At 34.7% G+C, this 25324-nt stretch overlaps 1 protein-coding gene across 2 annotated transcripts in view; it reads right to left on the bottom strand.

Annotated features, from left to right (window-relative positions):
- The window catches only part of TUBGCP5 (tubulin gamma complex component 5), a 41646-nt gene that overhangs the window by 15474 nt on the left and 848 nt on the right, over positions 1 to 25324 (bottom strand). Inside the window, exons 2-16 of one of the 2 annotated variants that reach the window (XM_077123959.1) lie at positions 22927 to 22980; positions 22702 to 22810; positions 17132 to 17228; positions 16649 to 16728; positions 16057 to 16192; positions 12752 to 12869; positions 11382 to 11471; positions 10552 to 10645; positions 9282 to 9528; positions 7602 to 7804; positions 6608 to 6723; positions 4869 to 5137; positions 3841 to 4039; positions 3021 to 3209; positions 2031 to 2213 (exon numbers count right to left, since the gene is read on the bottom strand). In XM_077123959.1, the coding sequence (XP_076980074.1) occupies positions 2031 to 2213; positions 3021 to 3209; positions 3841 to 4039; positions 4869 to 5137; positions 6608 to 6723; positions 7602 to 7804; positions 9282 to 9528; positions 10552 to 10645; positions 11382 to 11471; positions 12752 to 12869; positions 16057 to 16192; positions 16649 to 16728; positions 17132 to 17228; positions 22702 to 22810; positions 22927 to 22980 (2184 nt within the window). The remainder of the gene's footprint in view (positions 1 to 2030; positions 2214 to 3020; positions 3210 to 3840; positions 4040 to 4868; positions 5138 to 6607; positions 6724 to 7601; positions 7805 to 9281; positions 9529 to 10551; positions 10646 to 11381; positions 11472 to 12751; positions 12870 to 16056; positions 16193 to 16648; positions 16729 to 17131; positions 17229 to 22701; positions 22811 to 22926; positions 22981 to 25324) is intronic. The other variant, XM_077123960.1, reaches the window with a different exon arrangement.

The raw sequence follows: 25324 nt of genomic DNA, 5'->3' as shown, positions 1-25324 counted from the left end.
TGGATTAAACTCTCCAATCAAAAGACATTGTCTGGCAGAATGGACTAAAAAACAGGACCCATTTATATGCTGTCTCTACTCAAAGGACACAAGGCCAAGGGCACAAATGGACATTTACACACCAATGTTTACAGCAGCATTATTAACAATTACCAAGAGATGGAAACAGCCTAAAAGTCCATCAACAGACAGTTCACTAAACAAACTGTGACATTTACATAAGATGGAATATTATGCAGCTGTAAGACAGAATAAAGTTATGAAGTATGTAACAACATGGATGGACCTTAAGGACATTATGCTGAGTGTGATTAGCCAGAAACAAAAGGACAAATACTGTATGGTCTCACTGATATGAACTGACATTAGTGAATAAACTTGGAATATTTCCTTGGTGACAGAGACCATCAGGAGATAGAAATAGGGTAAGATATTGGGTAATTGGAGCTGAAGGGATACAGATTGTGCAACAGGACTGAATATAAAAACTCAGAAATGGACAGCACAATATTACCTAACTGTAATACAATTATGTTAAAACACTGAATGAAGCTGCATATGAGAATGATAGAGGGAGGAGGGCTGGGGTATAAATGAAATCACAAAGAAAGATAGACGATAAAGATTGAGATGATGTAATCTAGGAATGCCTAGAGTATATAATGATAGTGACTAAATGTACAAATTTAAAAAATGTTTTTGCATGAGGAAGAACAAAAGAATGTCATTACTGCAGTGTGCTGAAAATAGACGGTACTTAATATTTTAAAATTTCAACTAATGTGTGAGACTAAAGCAAAAAATGTTTATTTGGTACAAATCCATACTTTGACTAGTGCATCTCCTAATATAACTTATGTAGATAGTTGATTGAACACCTTAAGTACATGGAACTTTGTATAGCACATGAGATTTTGTTGGTTTGTCCAGGTGATGCCCTGATGAATCCCAGAGTGATTTGATCAGTGAGTGGAAAAGTATTTGCAAAGTCCCCTTCGGGGAATGGTGAGAACGGGGGAAAACTCAACTTCCCCAAGTTGAATTCTTGATATTCTCACAAGCAGTGTGGACAACCAAAGCTATAGGCTGAGCCCCCAGTCTTGGGGTTGTTCATATGAAACTTAACCCCACAGGGTCAAGTCTACTTAAAATTAAGCCTAAGAGTCACCCACAAGAGAACCTCTTTTTGCTGACTCACCACCCTCTCCCTGTCTACGTGGGACATGAGTACCAGGGGTGCGGATCTTCCTGGCAGCGTGGAACAGAAATCCCAGAATGAGCTGAGATTCAGCATCAAGGGATTGAGGAAAACTCTAGAATGAGCTGAGACCCACATCAAGGGATTGAGAAAACCTTCTCAACCAAAAGGGAAGAGTGAAATGAGACAAAGTGTCAATGGCTGAGAGATTCCAAACAGAGTCAAGAGGTTATCCTGGAGGTTATTCTTATGCACTAAATAGATATCACCTTGTTATCCAAGATGTAATGGAGAGGCTGGAGGGAACTGCCTGAAAATGTAGAGCTGTGTTCCAGTAGCCATGTTTCTTGATGATGATTGTATAATGATATAGCTTTCACAATGTGAATGTGTGATTGTGAAAACCTTGTGTCTGATGCTCCTTTTAATCTACCTTGTCAACAGATGAGAGGAACATATGGAATAAAAATAAATAATAAGGGAACAAGTGTTACAATAGATTTAGTTTGAAATGCTAGTGATCAATGAAAGGGATCAGTAAGGGGTATGGCCTCTAAAATTTTTTTTTTTTCTGTTTGTTATATTTTTCTGTTGTCTTTTTATTTCTTTTTCTGAATTGATGCTAATGTTCTGGGAAATGATCATGTTGATGAATATGCAACTATGTGATGATATTGTGAATTGCTGAGTGCATGTGTTGGGAATGTTTATTTCTTGTAAATTTTTTTAATTAATAAAATTTTAAAAATAAATAAATACATAAATAAATAAAAAGAGCAGTTCACTCAAAAAAAAAAGAAAAAAAAAAAACAACAGGTGCCTTATATTTTACCGTGAACTATCTTCAGGATAACGCTGTCCTACCGCTTCTTGGAGTTGGACATTCAGAAAAGACACATTCTGCCAGGTTTCCTTTTCTCTTATTTTATCAAAAATTGATGTGTAGAAGTCATACATGGTATCACCACCTTCCATTAAGAAAAAATTCCTCATGGCCTGCAAGTACTCTACCAACCTGAATGGGGAGAAAATAAATTACAGATCTTAAATCCATAAGACAGGACTCTGAATCAGTACCAGTTTCGTACACTACCATTTTTATTGAAACAGATTTTACAGTCTATATTTACTAAAACAGAAATACTTTTATCTTTTAAAGCCTTTTTTTTTTTTTTGGTGCATGGTCCAGGAATCAAACTCTTAAAGACTTTTTAAATAAAAATAGTTTTACTTTAATAATCAGAAAAAAATAATTATTTTTCCATAACTTTGTAGAAAGTTGGGCAAAGTCATAAAAGTGTAACAACAACAAAACTGATCCCAATCCCACCAGCCATGGTGAATTTCTACTGTTAATATTTAGGGTATTTCTTTCCAGTCAATTTTTTTATGCATTTAAAAAATATATAGTCACTTTAAACTTTAAGAACATTTTATATGGTTTAAAACTCAGTATTAACAGTAATTTGTTTAACTTTACAAAGTCTGTCATATAAATACACACAATTTAAAGAACTAGTCTTCCATTATTATTATTTAAGCAGTTTCATGTTTTTTCCTCTTACAGCAAACTTTGTGATGGAACTTTCTGTGCAACAAGCTTTTCCTATTTTTCTTTTGGGATAAATTCTTAGAAACAGACAAAAAAAATCTTAGAACACAGTTAACTATTGATAGTTAAATGATACTCTCAAAAGAAAATTGCATATCCCAATACTTGCTCTATTAAAAAACAATTTGAAAATATAGGTTTTAAAATGATCTCTTCAACTGTTCTTAAAACACCATAAACTATTTCCAAAACTAATTTATTCCTTTTTACCTGTAATCTTTTTTTAGAGTTTGCATGAGATTTCCACAGCAAGCTAGATACTGCTTATCAATATGAGGATAGAGGCAAGATCTCAGCGTTAATTCAAAAGTCTGGCACGTCACAGATTCTGATGATCTATCCACACAGATATCACCACCAGCAAATTTCTCATGGAAGTCACTCTGTTCCAAATACAACCTGTAAAACAAAAACGTCCATCTTCTCTGTATGAGCTGCCACCAAACGAATTCTCTTAAAGCAAACCCCAAACTTTCACTCTTAGTCTTAAAATTACCAATCATTACAAAAAAAGAAAATCTTTCCTTGGCAAATATCCTTTGAGTGAACTGGAATCTCTCACAGTTGCTTTTGCTCTTCGTGTCAGATAGATGAGTTGGTGTTCCTAGCCATCAGGGCCATGCTCTGTTAGTGAAGGCCATCTGACTCTCCAGCACCGCACTATGTGCCTATTAATGATCTCCTTGGTCTGAGAGTTGAAAAGCACCCAGAGCCCAAGTCTCATTCTATGCAGAAGGAGGCTGCCTTGTGATCTGCACTCACCTGACACATTCGGCTAGTGACAGCACTCTTTACAGCCTCAAGGCACATGATCAAGTATCAAGGCAAGACTGTGGACTTTCACACACAACAAGGAGGTCTGAGTACACATTTGAAGAGCAAATCAGCACAATATTTTCTTGTATTCCTTCCATTAAAAAGGATAGGCTACGGGGTTTTTTGTTTTAAGGCTAGAAAGCTCTACCTGGCAGAAATAAGGTAATAAATATTGCATGGATTCTGCCATTTCAAATTTGGAGGTATGTATCACCTTGCAAAATTAATAGCCAGCAGTGGGTCATGAACATCATCCAATTCCAGGTGCCTTTCAGCCATGGACTGAATCTTAATTAGATTCTCTTTGGTTGCCTGTTGCTCAGAAAGAATATGTGGAGTGGAATTATCTCCATGCCGGAGACGGGACTGTACAGATTCCAAAAAGAGGGTATATAAACTTTTTCTTTCTGCATCTGAAAGACAAAGAAAAATAAGGTGAAGAATGTTCTGGTGTATAATATTAAGCAATTTCACTTTAATGTAGCTTGGAATTTCTCCTTTGGCCTATGAGAGTCTATTCCTGTTTCTTTACCTTTATCGTGAAAACTGAACATTTTTATATCCTCTGATAAACAACTGCAAAGTTCATGGTTTAAATGTCACAAACTATAGGCTGTTTTGTTTCTGAACAGAGTAACACTCAAGGCAGAATCCTTAAAAGTTGTTACCATGACAGCTTTATGATTACACTAACAGAAGTCATAATTTCACTGAAAAAAATGTTTCCAATATTGGTCTGGAAAGCTCATTATATTTTATTATTCATTAAAAAGGAAATATTACACTAAGTCACATCTATACCCTTTCAAGTCTTTTAAATCAGCTAATAAGCCTTAAGCATATTGCTTAGACTGCATAAACAAAGACTAAAACTCTATCAAGATTTTCCTAAAATCTGAGATCAAAGCTAAATTGCCCATCAACAAATTCTTATTTACCAGGGTTAATGGTCCTTAGGAGCTAAACATTGTACCACATTAAGAAATGCGAGACAATTGTTTTTTAAAAGACCAGTGCTTCAAAATCAAAAGTAAGCAAAACACATGTGGAAGTTATCATCATTGCCTTTATAAACCCAGGGCTTGAAGTTTCCAATGAATACAACTTTTTTTCCCATCAAGAGCAGCATGATCTTGTAAAACAATGAGATCTGTTAACTATAAAATTATAAAATAATTACATATCTCAGGACAACAAGCCATGAAGATGCTGAGGTTAGATGCATGAAGAAGGAGTGTGTACCTCTTGCTGCTGCCTGGCCCGTGGAGCTCTGGGCACACTGCAGGTTCTTCAGCAGCTGCATCGACTTGCCAGCCATGATGATCTGCTTCAGAACAGGTTTGAGGAAGGACACCATGGTGTGCTGCCTGCTGGAGGGTCCTTGGTCGCTACCAGAACTTGCACTAGCATTATCACTCATTTTTTCTTCATTTTCTGTCTTTTCTGATACACTATACAATGTGTAAGTTGCATACCAAAAATCTCTGTGATTTACTGGAACATTTTTGTTTCTACAGAAATTTAAAAGAATTTTAAATTTAAAAGAATTTTAAATTTAAACTTTTTTCCTTAAAAATAACAAAAACAAAGACAATATATTTGTTCTAGTTTAGATTAAACTTACTAATATCAATTACTAATATCTGACATCAGTTTAACATAGAAAAGAGGATAAGTACTTTGAAATGGTTTAGGTAAAATTTAAGCTGACAGAAGTATTTTCCTGAATTGGAATTAGTACAATGAATAAAAATGTAAGTTACTAATTTTGTTCTTTTTAAAAGTGGAATTGAAATTATTCACTTCACCATCTCCTGAGAGAGTAATCTCTAGATATCTATACCTTTCTTTATAATTATAGAAAAATGAGATTTTCTTCTGTTCATTTTTAAACAATTTTATTCATACACCATACGATCCAACCTAAGTAAACAGACATGCCTTCCCCACCTTAATCTATATGGAGGCATTTCCCTTTCTTCTGCATAGAATCATACCCCTCTCCCATACCCCACTCCTTGTGGACATTTAGTTCTGACATTATAGAAAGTAATAATGCTTTGTTACATTCAGTGGAAGCATATCACATCATTACTACTGACCACAGACTCTAGCTTGCATCGACTGTACCTTTTTCTATATACCACCCATTTTCCACCCCCGCAATGTTGACATTCATTTGTTCTCCCTAACAATGAGCTTTTAAAAACGACAGGATTATCACTCATCACCCTTTTTTTTGGAATTCAAAAATCCTAATTCTGCAAAAATTCTCACGTGAGACTGATGAAACAGGCCATCATGCTAGATAGAAATTTAGTAGAAGACTATATGGTTCTCAGTAGGAATGTCAGTTTATTAGTATAAGCAGCTCCCTTTCTAAGCTCTAAGAAATTACAATTTTTCTTCCTTATGGTCAAATGGACAGTTATCAACAAAAACCATACATTTAAACAGATGGAGTAATTTAAAACTGAGTTAAAGGAGTACAAACAGTGCCATGACTTTATATAATGTTCAGATCAATTAAGGTTTTCATTAATTGTCTTACTAAATATTGTACTAATTGGGTAAAAGTTCTGAGAAATAAATACATTGTTTTATATTTATAAAATTTTATACATTATTTTCCATCTTTCATTCTTCTTGATAATTTATAATGGGAACAGCTGAAGCTATTCGATATCACTTAAATTTCTTTTATGAGAAGCAGTGTGCCTTTTAACATATTAGTCGTACATATATTATTACTCAAAATACAATTTGCTAAGAAAAGTTGTGAACTGACAAAATTTGGGGAAAGGTATTTTTAATAGTCTGGTGACCTGACATGCATGTCTATAAAAATGCAATAGAGCTTGCCTCTGGTGACAGCACAGCTGTCATTCAAACAACTCCCTCTCAATACCGTCTGACACAAATCAAAACATGTGATTTTTATGAGAGAGAAAACCCAATGCTGCATGCAGCTTTAACCCCACCTCTGGATGATGAACTCCTTTGCACAGTCAAACAGATGCCCATGCACGATCCACTCATCCACAGTCTGTAGGTAGGGCCGCACAGTTTCCACCCAGAGAGAGAACAGGAGAGAGACCTAGAGATGAGAAAGTGTACAATTAACTGTCAGGAACTTCCTCACCACTAGATAAAATGGACGTTTAAACATTTTTGAAACTTGTTTAAAACAGTGATAGGGTTTTGGTTTTTTTTCCCCCCCAACAAATAAGGTCCCAACTAATACATTTAAAATCCTTGTGAGAAACTCATCTCAATAAGGGATACCAAATTATAGTCAATCCCAGGGCCCACCTGACATTGAAAACTGCACAGGGACAATGGGCATAAGGCGGGAGGGTCCAGGGAAACTGGGATGTGGTTAACCTATTTGGACAGTAGCACTAGAAAATGTCTACTAAGAACAAGGAAATTATTTCATTCTACTATGGTTCCCATTAGAAGAACATGCACAGCTGAAAGCAATCAAACTCCTTTAAATTAAATTCCAGTACTAAACTGTGGAGAAAACAAAAGATTATCAAAAGTCTAGAAAAATAACAGATATCTATCTAAATAAACCTGTAGCTTTCCACTTACAAAAGCTTATAGTCTCAAGCTAGATTTTTATTTTTAAGAAAGGGTTATTGCAAATATCTAGATAAGTCAGGTAGGGGTTCTGCATATCTTGCTTTTCATGTTTTCCTTTGTCCTTACCTCATCTGTTGCTGGTGACTGATAGCTGAAAACCCACTTTCTCAGCCTACTGTTTGAGAGGCTGCTCACACAGGGTCTCAGGGTAAGTTAACTCACATTTAGAAACTAATTTTAAAATTCTGAACACCCTTCCATCACTCTTTTTTGTGATGACACACCATGACCTAAGTATCACTTTTCCAGAGAGGTAGGACAGGCTGTCCATAACCCCTTTTGCTGTGCACAAAGGAGTCGCACACCTTAGACAAGGATTTCACATACTGTTTGCTCAGAAGCTTCTCCAACGTTGTCATATTCAAGAATGGCCTTGTACAGTGTGTTGAGTAGGTGAGATGCCCGAACCACATTTCGAGTGTCAGGTGGAACTTCTGCTACTCCAGTACTAAATACTTTGTGTAGAACCTTAAGTTGAGCCAATCGAGGTGACAACTTATCCACCACTATTGAAAGAGTTATCGTGGTATCTACAAATATCACGAAATTAAACTCAATAGAAGGGAAAAATACCTGCAGTCAAAATCTGATAAAAAGCCACTTATGGAAAGATATTTGACAAGCTGGAGGGTGAGGGGCTTTAATCTCACATCACAAGGAACTAATTTCTCTAAAGAAGAGAGTCTGCCAGTCAAGGACACAAAGGCAAATAACTCAGCAGAAAAAGAAGGCACATAGGAACTGACAGTTCGCAGAAGGAAATATAAATGACTTTTAACCATATAGAAAGACACTCAATTTCAGCTATAATAAAAGAATGCATATTAAAACTACCCTGGGTGAAAAAAAAAAACAAACTATGTTGGGTTACCGTTTTAGATGGGAAGTGGGGGAAGGTGTGAGTACAAAGGGCCAGCACAAGCAAGTGCCTCTGTGATGATGGCTGTTCTGTATCTCAAATGTGGACGTAGTTACATGAATGTATGTGTGATGAAATATCATAGACTACCCAGACATATCCTTCCCTCTGCCCTCCAAAACAAAGGAAAAAAATCAAACAAGTGCTTACAAAAACTGGTGTAATCCAAAGTAGTTTTGCAGTTTAGTTACTTGAGTTGTGCCAGTGTCAGTTTCTTTAGTTACTTAGGATGTCACCCTGTGAGGGGTGGTGAGTGATGGAACACAGCACTTCTCCATACTAATTTTGCAGAAGTTGAAAATAAAACTTAGAAGGGGAAAAACTTACACCTATCAGATTAGTGAAGACCAAAAATCTTGATAACACAGTTAGCAAGGGTGGGAAGAGTGAAGTATTCATATACATTGCTGGAAAGGGTGTCAATTTAAATCTGCATCTTCATGGAAAATAACGTGGTAGTATCTATCAAAATCACAAATGTATATATCCTCTGACACAGCATTTCATTTTTTAAAGAATTTATCCTACAGATAACCTGCTTGCATATGTGTATACCTACTTATAAATAAGAGGTTATCTTTGCAGTATTGTTGGAAAACAAAATATCAGAAACAAATGTCTATGAAGAGGGGACTGGTCTATGATATATCCATATGATGGAACATGAAATTTGTAAAAAAAGAACAAGGAGGCTCTTTATATTCTTGAATGTTAGCATCGTCAAAATTTAAATTAGAAAGCAATTTGAAGAGAATAGTGTAATAGACCATAAATATGCATATATGTATGTTCATTTGCTTGTATGAATGCTAACTATTTTTGGAAGGACACATAAGAAACATGACCTAGCTGCCTCTGGGGAAAGGAATGAGTAGCTAGAGAACTGGAGCAGAGGAATTTTCACTGTAAATCCTTACTTTTGGGGATTTCTAGCTACATGAATGGTTTAAAAAGATAAACTTAAAAAGCATGCATTCATGAGCATTCCTTATTTGTCATGTAAATTTCAAATCTTTTATCAATCAACAACTTAAATGACATTTAAACAATTAAGTATCTTATGAATAAAAATGAAGAATATTAAATACCATTATTGATGATACACCTCTCAATTTCGACAAGTTCCTTTTTGAAACTAAGCAAATATTTGTACAGAGCCCACATAAAAGCTTGGTAGGTTCTAAAGGGAGCTTCAGTAGACTTCTTAGGAACAGAACTATTTCCAGGTAATGTGCTTTCGGAGTTGTGCCCCATGACTTCATCGATAAACTCCTGGAGCCGAAACACAACTTGGCCATATGCTGCTATTTGTTCTAGCACTGATCGTAAACAGTTCTATTATGAGAAGCAAACCACAATTACTTAAAGTCAGTCTTCTGTAAACATTCAAATTCATTTCCCATCCCTTAATGTATTTTTTGTGTATGACTGTTTTTATAAAAAAAGTAAAAAAGATGAATATTAAGAGACTGTTTTCTCAATAAGAAATAAGTCCCTTTTATTTCCTACTCATAATATCAAGTAATAGAATCTATATCTAGCACTCTTCTCAGCCTTCAGCTGGGTGAGGGGGGAACATGGGGATTCTTTCTTTTTCGCTAAGTGCAATTTATTTTTTTGTATACTGGGGTCACATTTCATACTTTTTCCATGTGACTATCCCATTATTGCAGCACCATTTGTTGATATTTTTTTAGGTGGGGAGTGCATGGACCAGGAATTGAACCTGGGTCTACCACATGGCATGTGAGAATTCTACCACTGAACTACCCTTGCAACCTACTATGCAATTTTTGATTGTAGTAACATACTACAACTCAAAATTTTCATGTCTAAATATTTATGTCTAAGTATTTCATGTCTAAGTATTAAATATTTATACAATATTGTGCTACCATCACTAATGTTCATTACTCCAACACCTTCATCACCTCAAACAGCAACTCTGTACCCATTAAACAATGACTCCTCTTCCTACCCTCAAATCCTGGCCCCTGGTAGCCTGTCTTTATGAAATTTGCATCCTCTAGGTATTTCATATAAGTGAGATCACACAATATTTGTCTTTTGTGTCTGGATTATTAAGTTTTACATTCAAAGCAAATAAAGCATCAATTTTTACAGAATACAGAATTGAAGTTTGTATTCTTAAAAACACATAAAAGAAAAATGCAGTATAGGCAAAAAAAAACTACAGAGCTTTCTGATGATTTCAGCATCTGAAACTTATGTGCTTTTCCCAATACAAATAAAAAGCAGACAACACAAAAAATATGAACTTCACAAACAATATTAAAGAATTCTCTAAGTATTGTATAGATTCACAACTTAATTTTATAGTAAATACAAATAACTTACATGTGTCAAATGAGTTACTACAATATTGTTTCTCACCGTTACCTTTCCATCTACTAATTGAAATATAAAGAGCTTTTTCACTCCTGAAAGTAACCTGAAATGAAATAAAAAAGATGTACTTAAAATCTAGAAAAATATTCATCATGGTAATGCCTGAGAAATTTTAATGAACAATTCAGAATTGCACAGGCAGGGGTTGGGGGTTGAGTTATAACTTCCAAAGGTCAGATAATAAAAATATGGAAGACATCTTTTTATCTGATTTCTCTAAGATGTAAGACATTTCAATATCATCTTGGAGAGCAGCCCAAAAAAATGTACTTAGAGACTTTCAATCCACATCTTACTGTTTTTAAGGTATACAATAATTCATGATAGAGAACATTAATACCTGAAAATTTCAGTAGTAACTATACTGTATGTTGTACCTTTAATTTTCCTTTTGTGTGAATGCAGTCTAAGTTATTAGATCAATTTTCTGATATGGAATATAGGTTAACTCTCACAGGTATATTCTGCCTATTAAAAGCACTAAGCAGCAAACTAGGAAGCTCACTTCAAATACAGATATTTAAAAAGTGGCAGTCTAATCTAATATATCACCAATTAAATTATTTAAAGTAAAAGAAGTAAATATACTACAAAATCACCATCTCCACTGTCAAATCTGACGTCTGGGCTTCCCAATCGCCCCAGTCCTAGTGTCCACCTGGAATTGTTTTGGGATCAAACCTAAGGGTCAGCTTCTAGCTTGCATCTGAAAAATCTCTAAACGTGTTTAAGGAAACAAAATTTCAATTTTCACTATAAATTAGGTTAATAGGTCTTACCATAGCGTTTCCCGAATAACCTGAGTCTCAGTGACAAAAACTCTGTCATCTGGAACATATAATGGATCACTGCTATATAAATGCTGATCCCTATTAGACAATAAATATCAAATGTCAATATAAAAGTTTCTAATTAAGTAAAAATACATGTCAAAGAATATATGCAATTTACTGGTAATTTTAACCAGAAATCAATTCTTAAACAAACATAAATACTTTAATATTCTCCCATCTTAGTGTAAACCTTCCTGGCAACATGCGACAGAAATCCAGGATGAGTCAGGACTCAGTATCAAGGGATTGAGAATACCTTCTTGACCAAAAGGGAGAAGAGAGAAATGAGACAAAATAAAATGTCAGTGGCTGAGAGATTTCAAACAGAGTTGAGAGGTTATCCTGGATTATATAGATATATCCTTTTTTTTAGTTTATGGTGTATTGGAGTGGCTGGAGAGAAGTACTTGAACTACAGAGTTGTGTTCCAGTGACCCTGTTTCTTAAAGATGATTGTATAATGATACAGCCTTTACCATGTGACTGTGTGATTGTGAAAACCTTGCGTCTGATGTTCCTTTTAACTAAGGTATGGACAGATAAGTAAAAAATATGGATAAAAATAAACAAATAATAGGGATAACAAAGGTTAAAATAAATTGGGTAGATGGATATAGTAGTGGTCAATGAGAGGGAAAGGTGAGGGGTATGGTATGTGTGAGTTTTTTCTTTTTTACTTCTTTTTCTGGAGTGATGCAAATGTTCAAAAAAATGGTCATGGCAATGAATACATAACTGTGTTGATATTGTGAGCCAATGATTGTATACCATGTATGGAATGTTTATCTGTTAAGAATATTTATTCTTAAATCTGTTAAGAATTTGTATGTTGTTTTATTAATAAAAATATTTAAAAAAAGTTCTCCCATATTGATTTCCATAAATCAACTGATACACTTTTAAAGAAGCACTCTCAGAGCAATTCCAATTGTTATGTTTACTGTCAATTTAGCCAAATGTTTAGAACTATGCTTTGTTGTGTTTTTGGAAAACAATGACTGTATTTTTTAAATAAGGGCAATAAAACAGCAATTAAATGATGACCTAATATACACTAACCCATTCACTTTGAAAATAACAAAAAAATCAAAACACAGAATGTAATTTAGTAATGTTACTAAAATAATTAAATATTTAATTATTTAAATAATATTAAATAGTTAAATTATTAAATAATTAAAAAGTGTTCAGTTAAGTTTGTTAAAAATAAAGTAACAAGCTCAAACTTCAGTGATAAGTGATCTATATAAAAGGCAAATGTTTATAAACCAAAATTTCTTTTATCATTATATTAAATGAAGAACTGAACTTCTTACCAGATAGCAGCTAAATTGGAGTGCAAATGTAAGCTATGAGGAAACCGGGAGGACCTGGCTGTCCAGTACTGAAGGACCACATGCTGTTCCAGCCAGCTCTGGTCATCTGTTTCACCTACTGGAAGAGAATTTAAAAAGAAGTTTAAGTTTATATACTTGTCAACTTGACCAAAATATCTGGACTATGGCTCCATTTAAACACACAACTGAAAATGGCTCCTTAAAACAACTAATAGACATTTATACATACAATCAAACATATTGCTCAATTTTAAAATGACTCAATGAATGAAAAGATACAGACAGTATATTTGAATCTTCCAGTAAAGAAAGAGAAATCAAAGACTTTCCCAAAGCCTCAGGACTGGTACTAAGGATTAGATGATCTAATCTTTATCTCATATAGGTTGTCCCAGGGAGCAGAAAAAGGGGAAGATGTCTAACACTTCAGGCGATAAATAAAACCTTGAGAGTAAAACCAGATAAGAATAATAAGAAAAGTAATTTATCGAAGAATAAAGATGATGAAAAATCCTAGTAAAAAACAACCAACAATCCAATGATATATTTCTCAATGACTGAGAAGGTTTACCTCAGGAATTCAAAGATAATTTAATATTGGAAAATCTACCAATGTAGTAATAGAGTAAAATAGGAAAATCAGAGGATTTTCTCACAGATGTAAGATAGCATTTGACACAGCTCAACATTTATGATTAGAGACTCTAAAAAAAATCAGAATAGAAAGAAATTGTTTTAATTTGATTAAGGCTACATACCCAAAATCTATACCAGAAAACCATCACATTTAATGGAGGAATTTCAGGTATAAAATCCCCTAGGATAAAGTCCAAGCTTCACTGTCACTGCTTACAGGCCAGAGAGCAGGGCTAATGGGTCAGGAAAAAAAAGGCATGGCCAATGTATTACAGAGAAGATACACATGTAAGAATTGGCAGGAGGAGATAAAAATGCCAATATTTGCAGATGATACTGAGCATCTATATAAAAAAAAAACAGAATAAAAAAACTAGTATAATTAATAGTTCAGCAAGGATGTTGGATATGAGACCAACTTATAAAAACCAGATGTTCTCCTACACTATGAATAAACAAACAAAAAAGGTATCATTACAAAAACTGTTACAGATTATAGAAATTAAAAAATGAATACTTAAGATCTTTATAAAGGAAATTTCCAAAATCTAGTGAAATTCATAAGAAACGCAGAATGTAAATATAGTAAAAATGTCAATTCTCCCCAAATTAAGTTTATAAATTCAAAGTAATCCCATACAAAATTTTACTTGGATCTTTTTTAAAGGAACATGTCATACAACATATAAAATGTATATGGAAGAATAAAGGCTCACAAATCGCTAAATCAATTTTGAAAAAGGCCAAAGTATTGGATGAAGACTTGCCTTCTATGTATTAAGGCATATTACAAGACTGTTTACTTCTGGGCCAGATTCACACTAAAGGAATAGAACAGAAAGTTCAGAATAAATGCATGAATACATGGGAACTTCAGCTATGATAAAGAATTGTAAAGCAAAATGGAATATTGGATTGTTTACTAGATGTTACTGGGAAAATTGGCTCACGTAAACTAGACCCATTAACCTTGCTTCATGCACAGAAGTGAACCTGGAAGTCACTAATGACTGAAACAGAGGAGATAAAAGAGGAAACAGAAGGTAAATACAGTCTTTGTGGGGAAAATCAAACACTAACCATATCCTGAAAATTTCATATAATGAATTTATTCATAGAATAAAATAAAATCATGGATTTTGCCTGGAAAATGTTAAGTTAGGTGACTGACCAGGAGAAGATACTTGCAATGTATAAAATCCAGGGAATTATTCTCTAAATATACAAAGAACTCTGAGAGGTGGGCAAAAAAAGGATATGAAACCTAAAAGAAAAGTAAGCAAACAATGCTTACAGGCAATTCAGAGAAGGGGCAACCCTGGTTGACCGATGAGTACATAAGGAAGTCCCCCTAAATTACCAGCAGTCAGACAAATATAAATTAAAACAATGGCTCAGAGGAGAATGGTGGATTTTAGCAAGTACTGAGGAGTTTGTGGGGGGTGGGGGCAGAAACTTATACCCTAGTGAAATTCTTGCACAGGCCAATAACAGACACCAATAAGGAAGTATATTACAGCACTATATGTGGTAGAAGGGAAATGAAAGCAATTCAGAGTCTATCAACAAGGGAATTGATTAACGGAAACACTGTAGCTGTAAACTGTAGAATAATATCTAGCTGTTAAAAGCAGGGATGAGGTGTACATATAGCAATGTAGACAGATTTTAAAAAGTAGAATTGAATGGAAAAAGTTAACAGAATAAAATTCACACAGCACATCGGATATGCAATTTAAACACACATACACAAAATGACATAATGCATCTGATAATAACTCAGCACATGTAAGAACATCAGTATCAAATTCACAGAAATGCGTGCCTATGACAGTTCTGGCAGAGTAAGGGAATTAGGAGTGGAATTCTGAAATAGCATAAGAGAAGAAATAAACTAAAATAAAATAAAAGCTCTCGCAGAGTATGTTTTAGATTAGCATGATTAATTCCATGATCTGCTCTGGAGGTCCAATTCAAGAGGAAATTAAAAAAAGAAGAAAACCAGAAAATCATTATGATGCCAAATCAGTTTCAATTACTTTATATTCCAATTTGACATAAATTCTCAAGGGAAATCAATGAGAACCTGTCACAAAAACCAATTCTAGCTTCTGCTATTTGCTTCATCCCTATATGACCATGGGGACCACTGTGACTGGGCCTTTGGAAAAGTATTTAATACATTCAAGTCATATTTAATGCATTCAAATCATCTTACATGTAGATGATTTATTCTCTAAGGCTGTTTCTAACTCTTTCTAGATTTTTACCAATTTATAGTCCTACTAAAAATTGAAAAAGCAGACATTCAAATTGAAAAATAAATCTTTTACTCACTAACCTTAGTAAAGTCAATCCTTCTCTAATAAAAATAAAAAAATTAAAACATTTACAACATAACATTTTTAGAAGTATATTTTAAAAATAGGAACAAAATTGCACTCAATTCTTTTTTGACATTAATTCTACAGTGCTACTTCTTTGGCGGTGTATAAAAAAGAACTACTAATGGTTTAAAATATTTTGTATTATAAGGATGGGAAAGTTAATCAACTTGAATCACATGGAACCAATTCTCAAAGCTTGCCTTTCCTTCTAGGGAATTCTTCTATTAGGAAATGATGCCATTATCCAAAAATACAGAACACCTTTCCAGCTGACACGAGACCCTGGTTTTCTGTTTTGATCTTGTTCTTCTAATGGTGTCCTGTCCACCTGAATTCCAGAGTCCTCTCTGCTTAAAGGCTGTTGCTGATCTTCATCTTCACTTTCTTCAGACCAATTCTGATTAAAAAAGCAAAGTCAGCTTACTCTTAGAGTACAACAATTAAAGCTATTGAAGTAAAAAAATTAAGAAAACTTCAGGAGAAAAGTGTTTTTATATATACCAAATGAAATTTTCTTCTAAGTTCTGGAAAGTGACTACTATGTAAATGAAATTATTTTGGTGGCAAACAATCCAAAATTCACAGCTCCTTAAAGGATTTTTATATTCACTCTGTTCAACCTCTTATTACTCTTATACTCTTGTATAAGAGATCAAGTACTCTTGTACTATGATTTGGCACAAAATTCTAATAAATCTTCCATAATTAAATACTTTAGTAAAGAATATTTCTGTTTAAGCTAAATTGTTCTAGGGCAGAAGGAACTGTCAGAATCATCTATATCAGAAAGTATTTTTCTGTATCTCACTTGGCATGTATTCATATCATTAACAGCAAAACTATTACCACTTACCGGTGTGTCTTCATTTGGACCACAGTCAATTTCTTCACCTTCCATCAAGTATTTTCCCCAGTCAAAATCATCTTTCTTTTCTAAAATACAACCAAAGGACCTCATCAGTAATAGTTCTGAAAAAAAAGCCAAAACTATAGGAAAAAAAGTCTAACAAGACAAAATAAAACACAATCAGGAAATAAAAGCTCAAAAATGCTGAAACATCCAATAACTTGATATTCTAACATATTTTAAGTTCTAATGTTTATCTCTTCAACAGGGATTTTTTTTTTATATGATTGCAGGTAGTTTAACTTACAAAGTAAGAACTTATATTTTAATTGAAATTATCTTTTTCTAAAGGAGACAAGGCATTCAAAGCAAAAAATATTTTAGTTTCATTGACTTGTACAACTGTTTATAAAAATCTCCATGTCTAATATGGAAGTAATGAAATCGATTCCTCTTTTATTTCTTATGTTAAATCACTTGGTAACGTACCGACTTCTTTATTTCTTGGTGTTTCCACATAATTGCTGTTTGAAGGAGAATCAGAGAGGCACAGTAGCAGCGACAGTATGGAATAATGTGCATCCGTCTTTAAAACAAAAAATAAAGAACATGAATTACTGAACTCTGCAAACTAATCGAAAGGATCTATGACAGCTATGTTCCCAATTTTTCCTGGTTTGAAAACACATTAATTATACATAAAGAAATCCTAATCTATATACTTTTTTCATAGCTCAAGTGAATCTCACAAAGCCATCTGAGGGTTTGAAATCTACATTTCTAACAAGTAAAAAAACATCTATGTGGATGACTTTTTATTCTCTGAGAACTGAAACGTCTTTGGAGGATGACATTAATGCTAAAAAGCTGATTATTTTCATTGGTAACATGCATCATGAAGCTTAAAAATTTTACATATTATGATCTGATGCACCATTTTATTTAAGCACACTCCCTTTTGTTTCCCCGTTTTCACAAAACGTTATGTAATTTCACAATTATGAGTTTGTACAATAAATTTCTAAAGATGAGATGCTAAGTTAAGGAGTACTTGCATTTGTAATTCTAAAGAAATGTCAAAATGTTCTCCATTGACATCATACAAATTTGCATTCCTAACAGTATAAAATTATGTTTCCCCATACCATTTATTAATAAGTGAAAAACGTTATCTCAGTGTTGCTTTAGTTTGCATTTCTCTTACGTTAAGGAAGGGTGGGCATTTTTTAAGTTTACAGGTTGTCTCATTTTCCTTTATTATTATTTTACTTCAATTTTCTATTTCACTGAGTTTTTTTATTTGCAATACTGATTTCTAAATTAGGTATATGGAAAAGTGCTAAATCAGTGTGCCTGACTTGCTGAAACCTCGTGCATTCCTCAGATGGGGCCATTTTCATGACTGCTTTTTGGCTAGCTCCTGGGATTTTGTTTTGTATGCTTGGGTCTTAAACCACTGTACTGGCTTGTCTAGACAGTTTGGGCAAACAATGTGATTTATAGTGAACAACTGCTTTCCTTAAGGGGTCCACAGCTTTAAATTTCATGAAATACAAATTTAATGAGTATCAAATGTGCTACTAGCTGAAATGAGCTTACCTACTGCTAGTTACTAATTGTGAAATGTCATTCTCCACTAAAATGATTCAGTCCTCAAAGAAATGGTTGATTTCAGAGCTGAAGTTTGGCAGTAGTAGAAAATAATTCTCTCACATAAATCTATTACTTAGTAGTAATTACTAATGCCAGATCCTTTGTTAACTGGGCAGGTTTAAAAGGATGTATGCCCCCTAGAAAAGCCATGTTTTAATCAAAATATCATTTTGTAAAGGTAGAATAATCTCTATTCAATACCATATGTTTGAAACTGTAATCAGATCATCTCCCTGGATAATGTGATTTAGTCAAGAGTGGTTGTTAAACTGGATTAGGTGACAACATGTCTCCACCCATTTGGGTGGGTCCTGATTGGTTTATTGGAGTCCTATAAAAGAGGAAACATTTTAGAGAATGAAGATTCAGAGAGAGCAGAGAATCCTGCAGCACCACGAAGCAGAGAGTCCACGAGCCAGTGACCTTTGGAGATGAAGAAGAAAAATGCCTCCCGGGGAGCTTCATGAAACCAGAAGCCAGGAGAGAAAGCTAGCAGATGACACAATATTCGCCACGTGCCCTTCCAGCTGAGGGAGAAACCCTGAACTTCATCGGCCTTCTTGAACCAAGGTATCTTTCCCTGAATGGATGCCTTAGATTGGACATTTCTATAGACTGTTTTGTAACTGGGACATTTTCTTGGCCTTAGAACTGTAAATCAGCAACTCATTAAATCCCCCCTTTGAAAAGCCATTCCATTTCTGGTATACTGCATTCCAGCAGCTAGCAGACTAGAACAGTAACTTACTGTTTTTAGATTGGGAACACAAAAGGACACAGGTGCTTAAAGGAAGTGAGGGTTACCAGGGAAAGAGGAAAGTACGTATAGCAGAAACAAAGGCAAACACTGCATCCCTATTGACCCCACTACTTGCCAAGGGCCAGATTCGCCTCCCTATAGTTACACAGGAACATACCAAAACAGTGTGCAGTCATGGAAAGGCTTGTATGACATTATGTACAGTTATCCCCATACCCTGCAATGTGTTCATTTTTTTTATAACATCTATAAAGGAGCTTTATTCCAAGATGACTTACTAACTGAAGTTATAGCCCAACTACAAATATGCACTAAGGGTCAAATTCATAGCTTAGCAATCAGTAACCGATCATATTTTGACCAAATTCACTAATTACAAAAGAGGTCTGCTAAGAGTTAGGACTCTGGCCCTTACATTTGGACAATATAAACTATTTTATTTAAAACATGGGCCAATTTGTTTTTTACACTATTTGCCTAAGAAATGAAGGTAAAGAATTGGACCTCCATCTCTAAAAGTGACATGCCCCTTCCTTGTCTGCCTTTGGAGCCCTGCATTGCCTGCTACCCCATGGAAACTCAATGAATACATGTGTACAGATATTAAAAGAAGCAGTTCCATACATTGTACATGATATCAAAGGCAGTCTTGAATCTCAAAGTTAGAGATAACTTCTCTACTTCCATATTTTTGAAACCCAGAGCTATAAAGAGCTAAAGTCCTTTGGTCCCACTGGAGTTTTACAGATGTGCCAAGGTCTTTACTTATTCCACCAAAAATAACAAATATCCCCCAATTCTCCTTTGCCAAATTTGATTCATAGCCTAAATGGTAAACTATCACTTATGAGCAACTCTTATGGACACTGTACGACTCTATGAACTTATAAATCAAAATACAGTGAAGTTACAGTTTCATTTCTGGCATGATGGAAGGAAGTAATCTTCACTCCTCTTCCCAAAAAGCAACTATAAAGCTGGACAGAATTGCCACGACAGTGACTCTGGATCATCCACAGGCACACAAATGCTGAGAAGAATTTACTGATGAAAAGTACTTTAGGTAAGAAGGAGAATGGTGCAAGTTTGTGGTCTTCTGGATTGGAGCTGTGTGCCTGCTCCCCCATGCTCTGTTAAAACAGTAGTTCAACCACAGCAGGACAGGATAAGAAAACTAGCTAGCTTTGCTGCCACTGCTATAGGAAACTCAGTTGATTTGAAGAGTTGTATTAAAGTGGCAATTGCAGCGGCAAGTGGACAGGGAGAGCTAGAGGCCCTGCAAGCCTGAGGCTGCAGGTCTGTGAGGGGCAGGCCATGAACCAGGAGACTAGCTAGGGATGAATCAGGGCGCTCCCACATGCCAGAAAGTAAAAGGGGCTGAGCTTTTCACATATCTTAGGTTAACCCAAGGCTGTGAGTATGAACAGCATAACCTAGAGAGGACCCAAGCCACCCAAATATCCTTGGCCTGAGCCCACAGGCAGAGGAAATGCAGGAGAGTTAACAGAAAGTAAACAAGACAGTCTTGAAAACAAACTTAAGCTTTAATGTACTTGAACCCACACACATATCTATCAGTAGACAGTCTTACTTTTGAGCACAAACTCTGACCAATCTTTGACTGAGCACCAGATGCAGTCACGAGGGAGACCTTGAAGATACCAGGATTAAAAACAAAAGAAAAATGTGATCAATCTTATGGAATGGTATGCTCGAGTGACTGAAATGGGAAAGTTTATGCGGCGTGTATGTTCCCACAATTTTAAAAAAAGGATTCTAAAAAGACAATGACAATTAAATGCAATGTGATCCTGGATGGGATTTAATAAGGGAGGAGAAAAGGCTCAAAAGCACTTATGAAAATATTGGAATACATACTTTAAGGCTTTATTATTATCATTGTCAAATTTATTGAACTTGATATCTGCACTTAAGGTGGTTACATAAGTGATTATCCTTGTTCTTAGGAAATGTATATGGCATCAAGTATTCAAGGAGCAAGATGTATTCAACCTACACTCAAGTGTTCACAAAATGGAATGATAAAAAGATAGACAGAGACAGATAGATGGACGGATAGACAGACTGATAAGGCAAATGTGCCAAAATGTAAAAACTCGTGGAATTGGGTATCAGGGGATTAGTGGTATGTTAGTGTTCTCTAAATTATTTTTGTAACTATTTTGTAATTTTTTATTATATAAAAAGTTTAGTAAAAGTATTTTTAAAAAAGAAAAAACTGAGCAAACATCAGTAGTGACAAACTGTTGGGGAGACAAACTTCACGCAATTAAGTCCAAGTGATTTCCTACAAAAAAAAAAAAAATCACAAAACAACAGCAATTCTTAGGTAGGGGTGAGAGCCAAAACGTAAAGCTGCTATAAAATACTACCTAAAATTCAGTATTACAAAACAAGCAAAGAAACAGTAAAGGATAACCCAATATTCTGGGGGGAAAAAAAAGCAGTCCTTTTTTTTCTGAGTGTCCCTAGATGTTTGATTTAGCAGACAAACTTCAATGCAGCTATTAAAAATATGTACAAAACAACTAATGGAAATCATATTTAAAATATGATGACAGTGCCTCACTGAACTAACCATCTCATTAAAGAGGTAGAAATTATTTTAAAAGAAGTACAGTGTTTATACCGTGAAAACCTCAAAAAATTGTATTTCATTTGTGAGAGAAATTAAAGATGTAAATAAGCAGAGAAACACTCCATATTCAAAGATTAGAAGACTCAATATTAATGAGATAGCAGTATTTCCCAAACTGATCTACAGATTCTATCATGTAAGAGTATTTTTGTATTCCTGAGGCCTTGAGCCAGGCTGTATCAGTTTCACCAGTTAATTTATGCTAACAAGGTGACTTACGGAACATGCAAGTTTCATATGCCAGAGGTCCTGGGCCTTGCCTGGGATGATGGAAACAGAATAGCTAAGGCCAGCCAAACTGGCATTGCATGCCCCAATTATAAAAGGCATGAGGTGAGCTTCCCTGGCTGGCAACACTTTGCACATGTTGCTACACACAAATGCTGGGAAGAGTACATCCCATCCCATACCCCTGGGAGGGGCCACATGGAAGCCAGCGCCTGGTTTCTCCTCGACTTTGTCTCATGCATCCATTCCCTTTACTAATTTCAATCTGTATCCTTTCTCTGTAATAAATCATAACTGTGAGGACTACAATGGCTTTTTTGAGATCTGTGCCTCTTCCTGACTACTCACTGAGCCTGAGAATGGCCTTGGGGACCTCAGACTCAATATATAAAGTGTTTAGAACAGAACCTGGCATCTAGTAAGTTTTATATAGGGAACTATTACTGACAAGTGATGAAAAGCAATTTCAAAATTGCTTCAGATTGTGAAAGGCTCTGATCTCTATTTTCAAAGTGTAGGGATGAGAAGATGATTGAATAAGAACCTGTCCCCATCCCCCCGCCCCTCACCAATCATAAGCCCGAGGCACATTGAGTTTGCTGGCAATATTTAAAGTCAATTTCCAGGAGAGCTTCCTCTTGCCAGTGGACAATACTAAAACAGAAAATAGTGAATGTTCAAATGTTAACCGAAACAAGTTGAAGATAATCAGATAGGCAAGAATAGAATGCACAGCAGATTTCACAATAGAAGGCATACCTTTGTTTCCTTGATGCTAGGAAGTGATGAATTTAGAAATTTCTCAGTTACTCTCTTCCAACTAGCAGCTTTGCTGAGATCAGAATGAATGATTAATTTTTCATAAATTCTAAAATATAAAAAAATCAACTGATAGTTATAAAAGCAAACTAAAAAAAGATCTACAATGAAAATATAAATATTTCTGAACACACATATATATACACACATGTAAAAATGGCTTACCCTTCTATTGTCTTTTCTATTTTATGGCTGTTGACATCCAAGAAACGATGAAATCTAATAAAATTAAAAAAGCAATCCTTATGTCAATTTTATCACCTATTAACTATGAAGATTAGTCACATCTCTTCCATGTCCTGCCATACACTCTATACTCCATTATATACTTCCAGAAGTACACCTCCATTACCTCAACCACCAGCCAGGTAAATCACTACTGTGTCTTGGAGACTGCTCAAGCATCCCTTCCTTAGGACACAGGCACATCCTTCACCTCCCCAGTTCAGTCGTTTAGTTCCTTTGTCCTCCCGTAATAACCTGTGTCGCCAACATAGCACATTCTATATCAGGTGTTTGTAATCTTTTTTATACCACAGTGAAACCTAAAAGACCCCTACCCAGAACAATCTTCTAAACGTATAAAATAAAAACAAAGGGGTGGGCCGCGGTGGCTCAGCGGGCAAAGTGCTTGCCTGCTATGCCGGAGGACCTCGGTTCGATTCCCGGCCCCAGCCCATGTAACAAAAACGGAGAAACAGAATACAATAAAACAAGAAAATGTTTAAAAATGTTTCCCTTTCTTCCTTCCTTCCTTCCTTCTATCCTTCCTTCCTTCTCTCTGTCTTTCCTTTAAAAAAAAAAAAAAATAAAAAAATAAAAAAAAAAAAATAAAAACAAAGAAAACTACTATATTGAAATACAGTTGTCAACTTAAAAAATGTATAACAGATATCCCCTTTTTAGTTTAAGGTATATTAGAAGGGCTAGAGAGACGTGCCTGAAACTGCAGCGCTGTGTTCCAGTAGTCATGTTTCTTGAAGATTAATGTATAATGATACAGCTTTTGCCATGTGACTATGTGATTGTGAAAACCTTGTGTCTGATGTTCTTTTTATGTATGGTATGGACAGATGAGTAAAAAATATAGATTAAAAATAAATAAATAATAGGGGGAACAAATGTTAACATAAATTGAGTAGATTGAAATACCAGTGATCAATGAAAGGGAGTGGTAAGGAGTATAAAAAAAAGGGGGGAACAAAGGTTAAAATACATTGGGGAGATGGAAATACTAGTGATCAATGAGAGGGAGGGATAAGAGGTATGGTACGTAAGGGTTTTTGCTTTTGCTTTTCTATTTCTTTCTTTGGAGTGATGCAAAAGTTCTAAAAAATGATCATGGTGATGAATATACTACTATGTGATGATATTGTGAGCCACTGACCGTACACCATGTATGGAATGTTTGTATGTTAAGAATGTTGGTGTCTGCACGTTGTTTTGTTTTGTCAATAAAAATTTTTAAAATGTACATTAACTAAAGTACTTCTTTATTAATGTAATAATAAACAAGATCTAGCCTAAGTTCAATAACTACCATTGAAGTAACAGTGAGCAATATTGAGAAATATCTGCAGCAACTATATTATGATGTAAAAGTAATCTGTGACCTCTACTGGTGACAATCGTAGGCTAACAGCCTAATACTATTATGGTTTGTTACCTTCATTCATAATTGAAGGAATTACTACTTTTTAGCTAGAGGTTATGTAATATTTTCTTATCCAAATTCACATACACCTGAATTCCATTTTCAGACTCTCAAGTTAAAAACACCTGTTCAAGACTATATTGTAATTGTTCCCTTTTGTCCCTGTTTTCCTTAAAGACTGAAGTTTTTATTATCTTATCCATTTCTGGATTTTTAGGACCTAGAACATGACCAAAATTTTAAAAATGTAAACATGAATTGTTCCTTTTTCTGACTGACTAAAGCATCTCAACAGTACAGTATAGCTTATTCAACTCTCATTTTCCATTTTTTTGGTTATCAAAGTCAGCAATCCGTACTTAAAAGTAGGAAATTACACTTGTGAATAATACATCTAAATCTACCCCAATATCTGGTTGTGTGGGAACATCACCCTACCTATCATAACTTAGTTTCTCAATCTAAAAAAGGAGATAGTAACTTAAAGTTCTCCTAACTAAAATGATATCCATCTATCTACTGACATTTAAAAATATTAATAAAAATCATTTGGGATAGCACATTTAATTTTCTGTCTTACATGAGATATTGCAGACAGTGTCACTTTTCTAAATCACATTTAAGAACTGTGTTGATCATTTCAGAAACGTACAGATCTGAAAGCCGTCTATTCTTATTATAAATCAAGTAGGCACTTTATTGTGATAATCAAGATTACAGATAAAAAAACTGTTTGCGATTTCTATGAAATTAAATGGGCAGAATGTTAACACTAACACTTACTTTTAGTAGGAATTCCATTACAGTAACGATCACAACAGTATTGTCTAATTTATATTTTCCCTAAAGAAAAGTAGGCGCTCGACTGCAACCTAATTATCTAAATCGTAGCTATTTAAAAAATAATTA

This window comes from Tamandua tetradactyla, chromosome 12 (assembly GCF_023851605.1).
Source record: "Tamandua tetradactyla isolate mTamTet1 chromosome 12, mTamTet1.pri, whole genome shotgun sequence".
NCBI lineage: Eukaryota > Metazoa > Chordata > Mammalia > Pilosa > Myrmecophagidae > Tamandua > Tamandua tetradactyla.
This window is presented reverse-complemented; position numbering and strand designations above follow the sequence as displayed.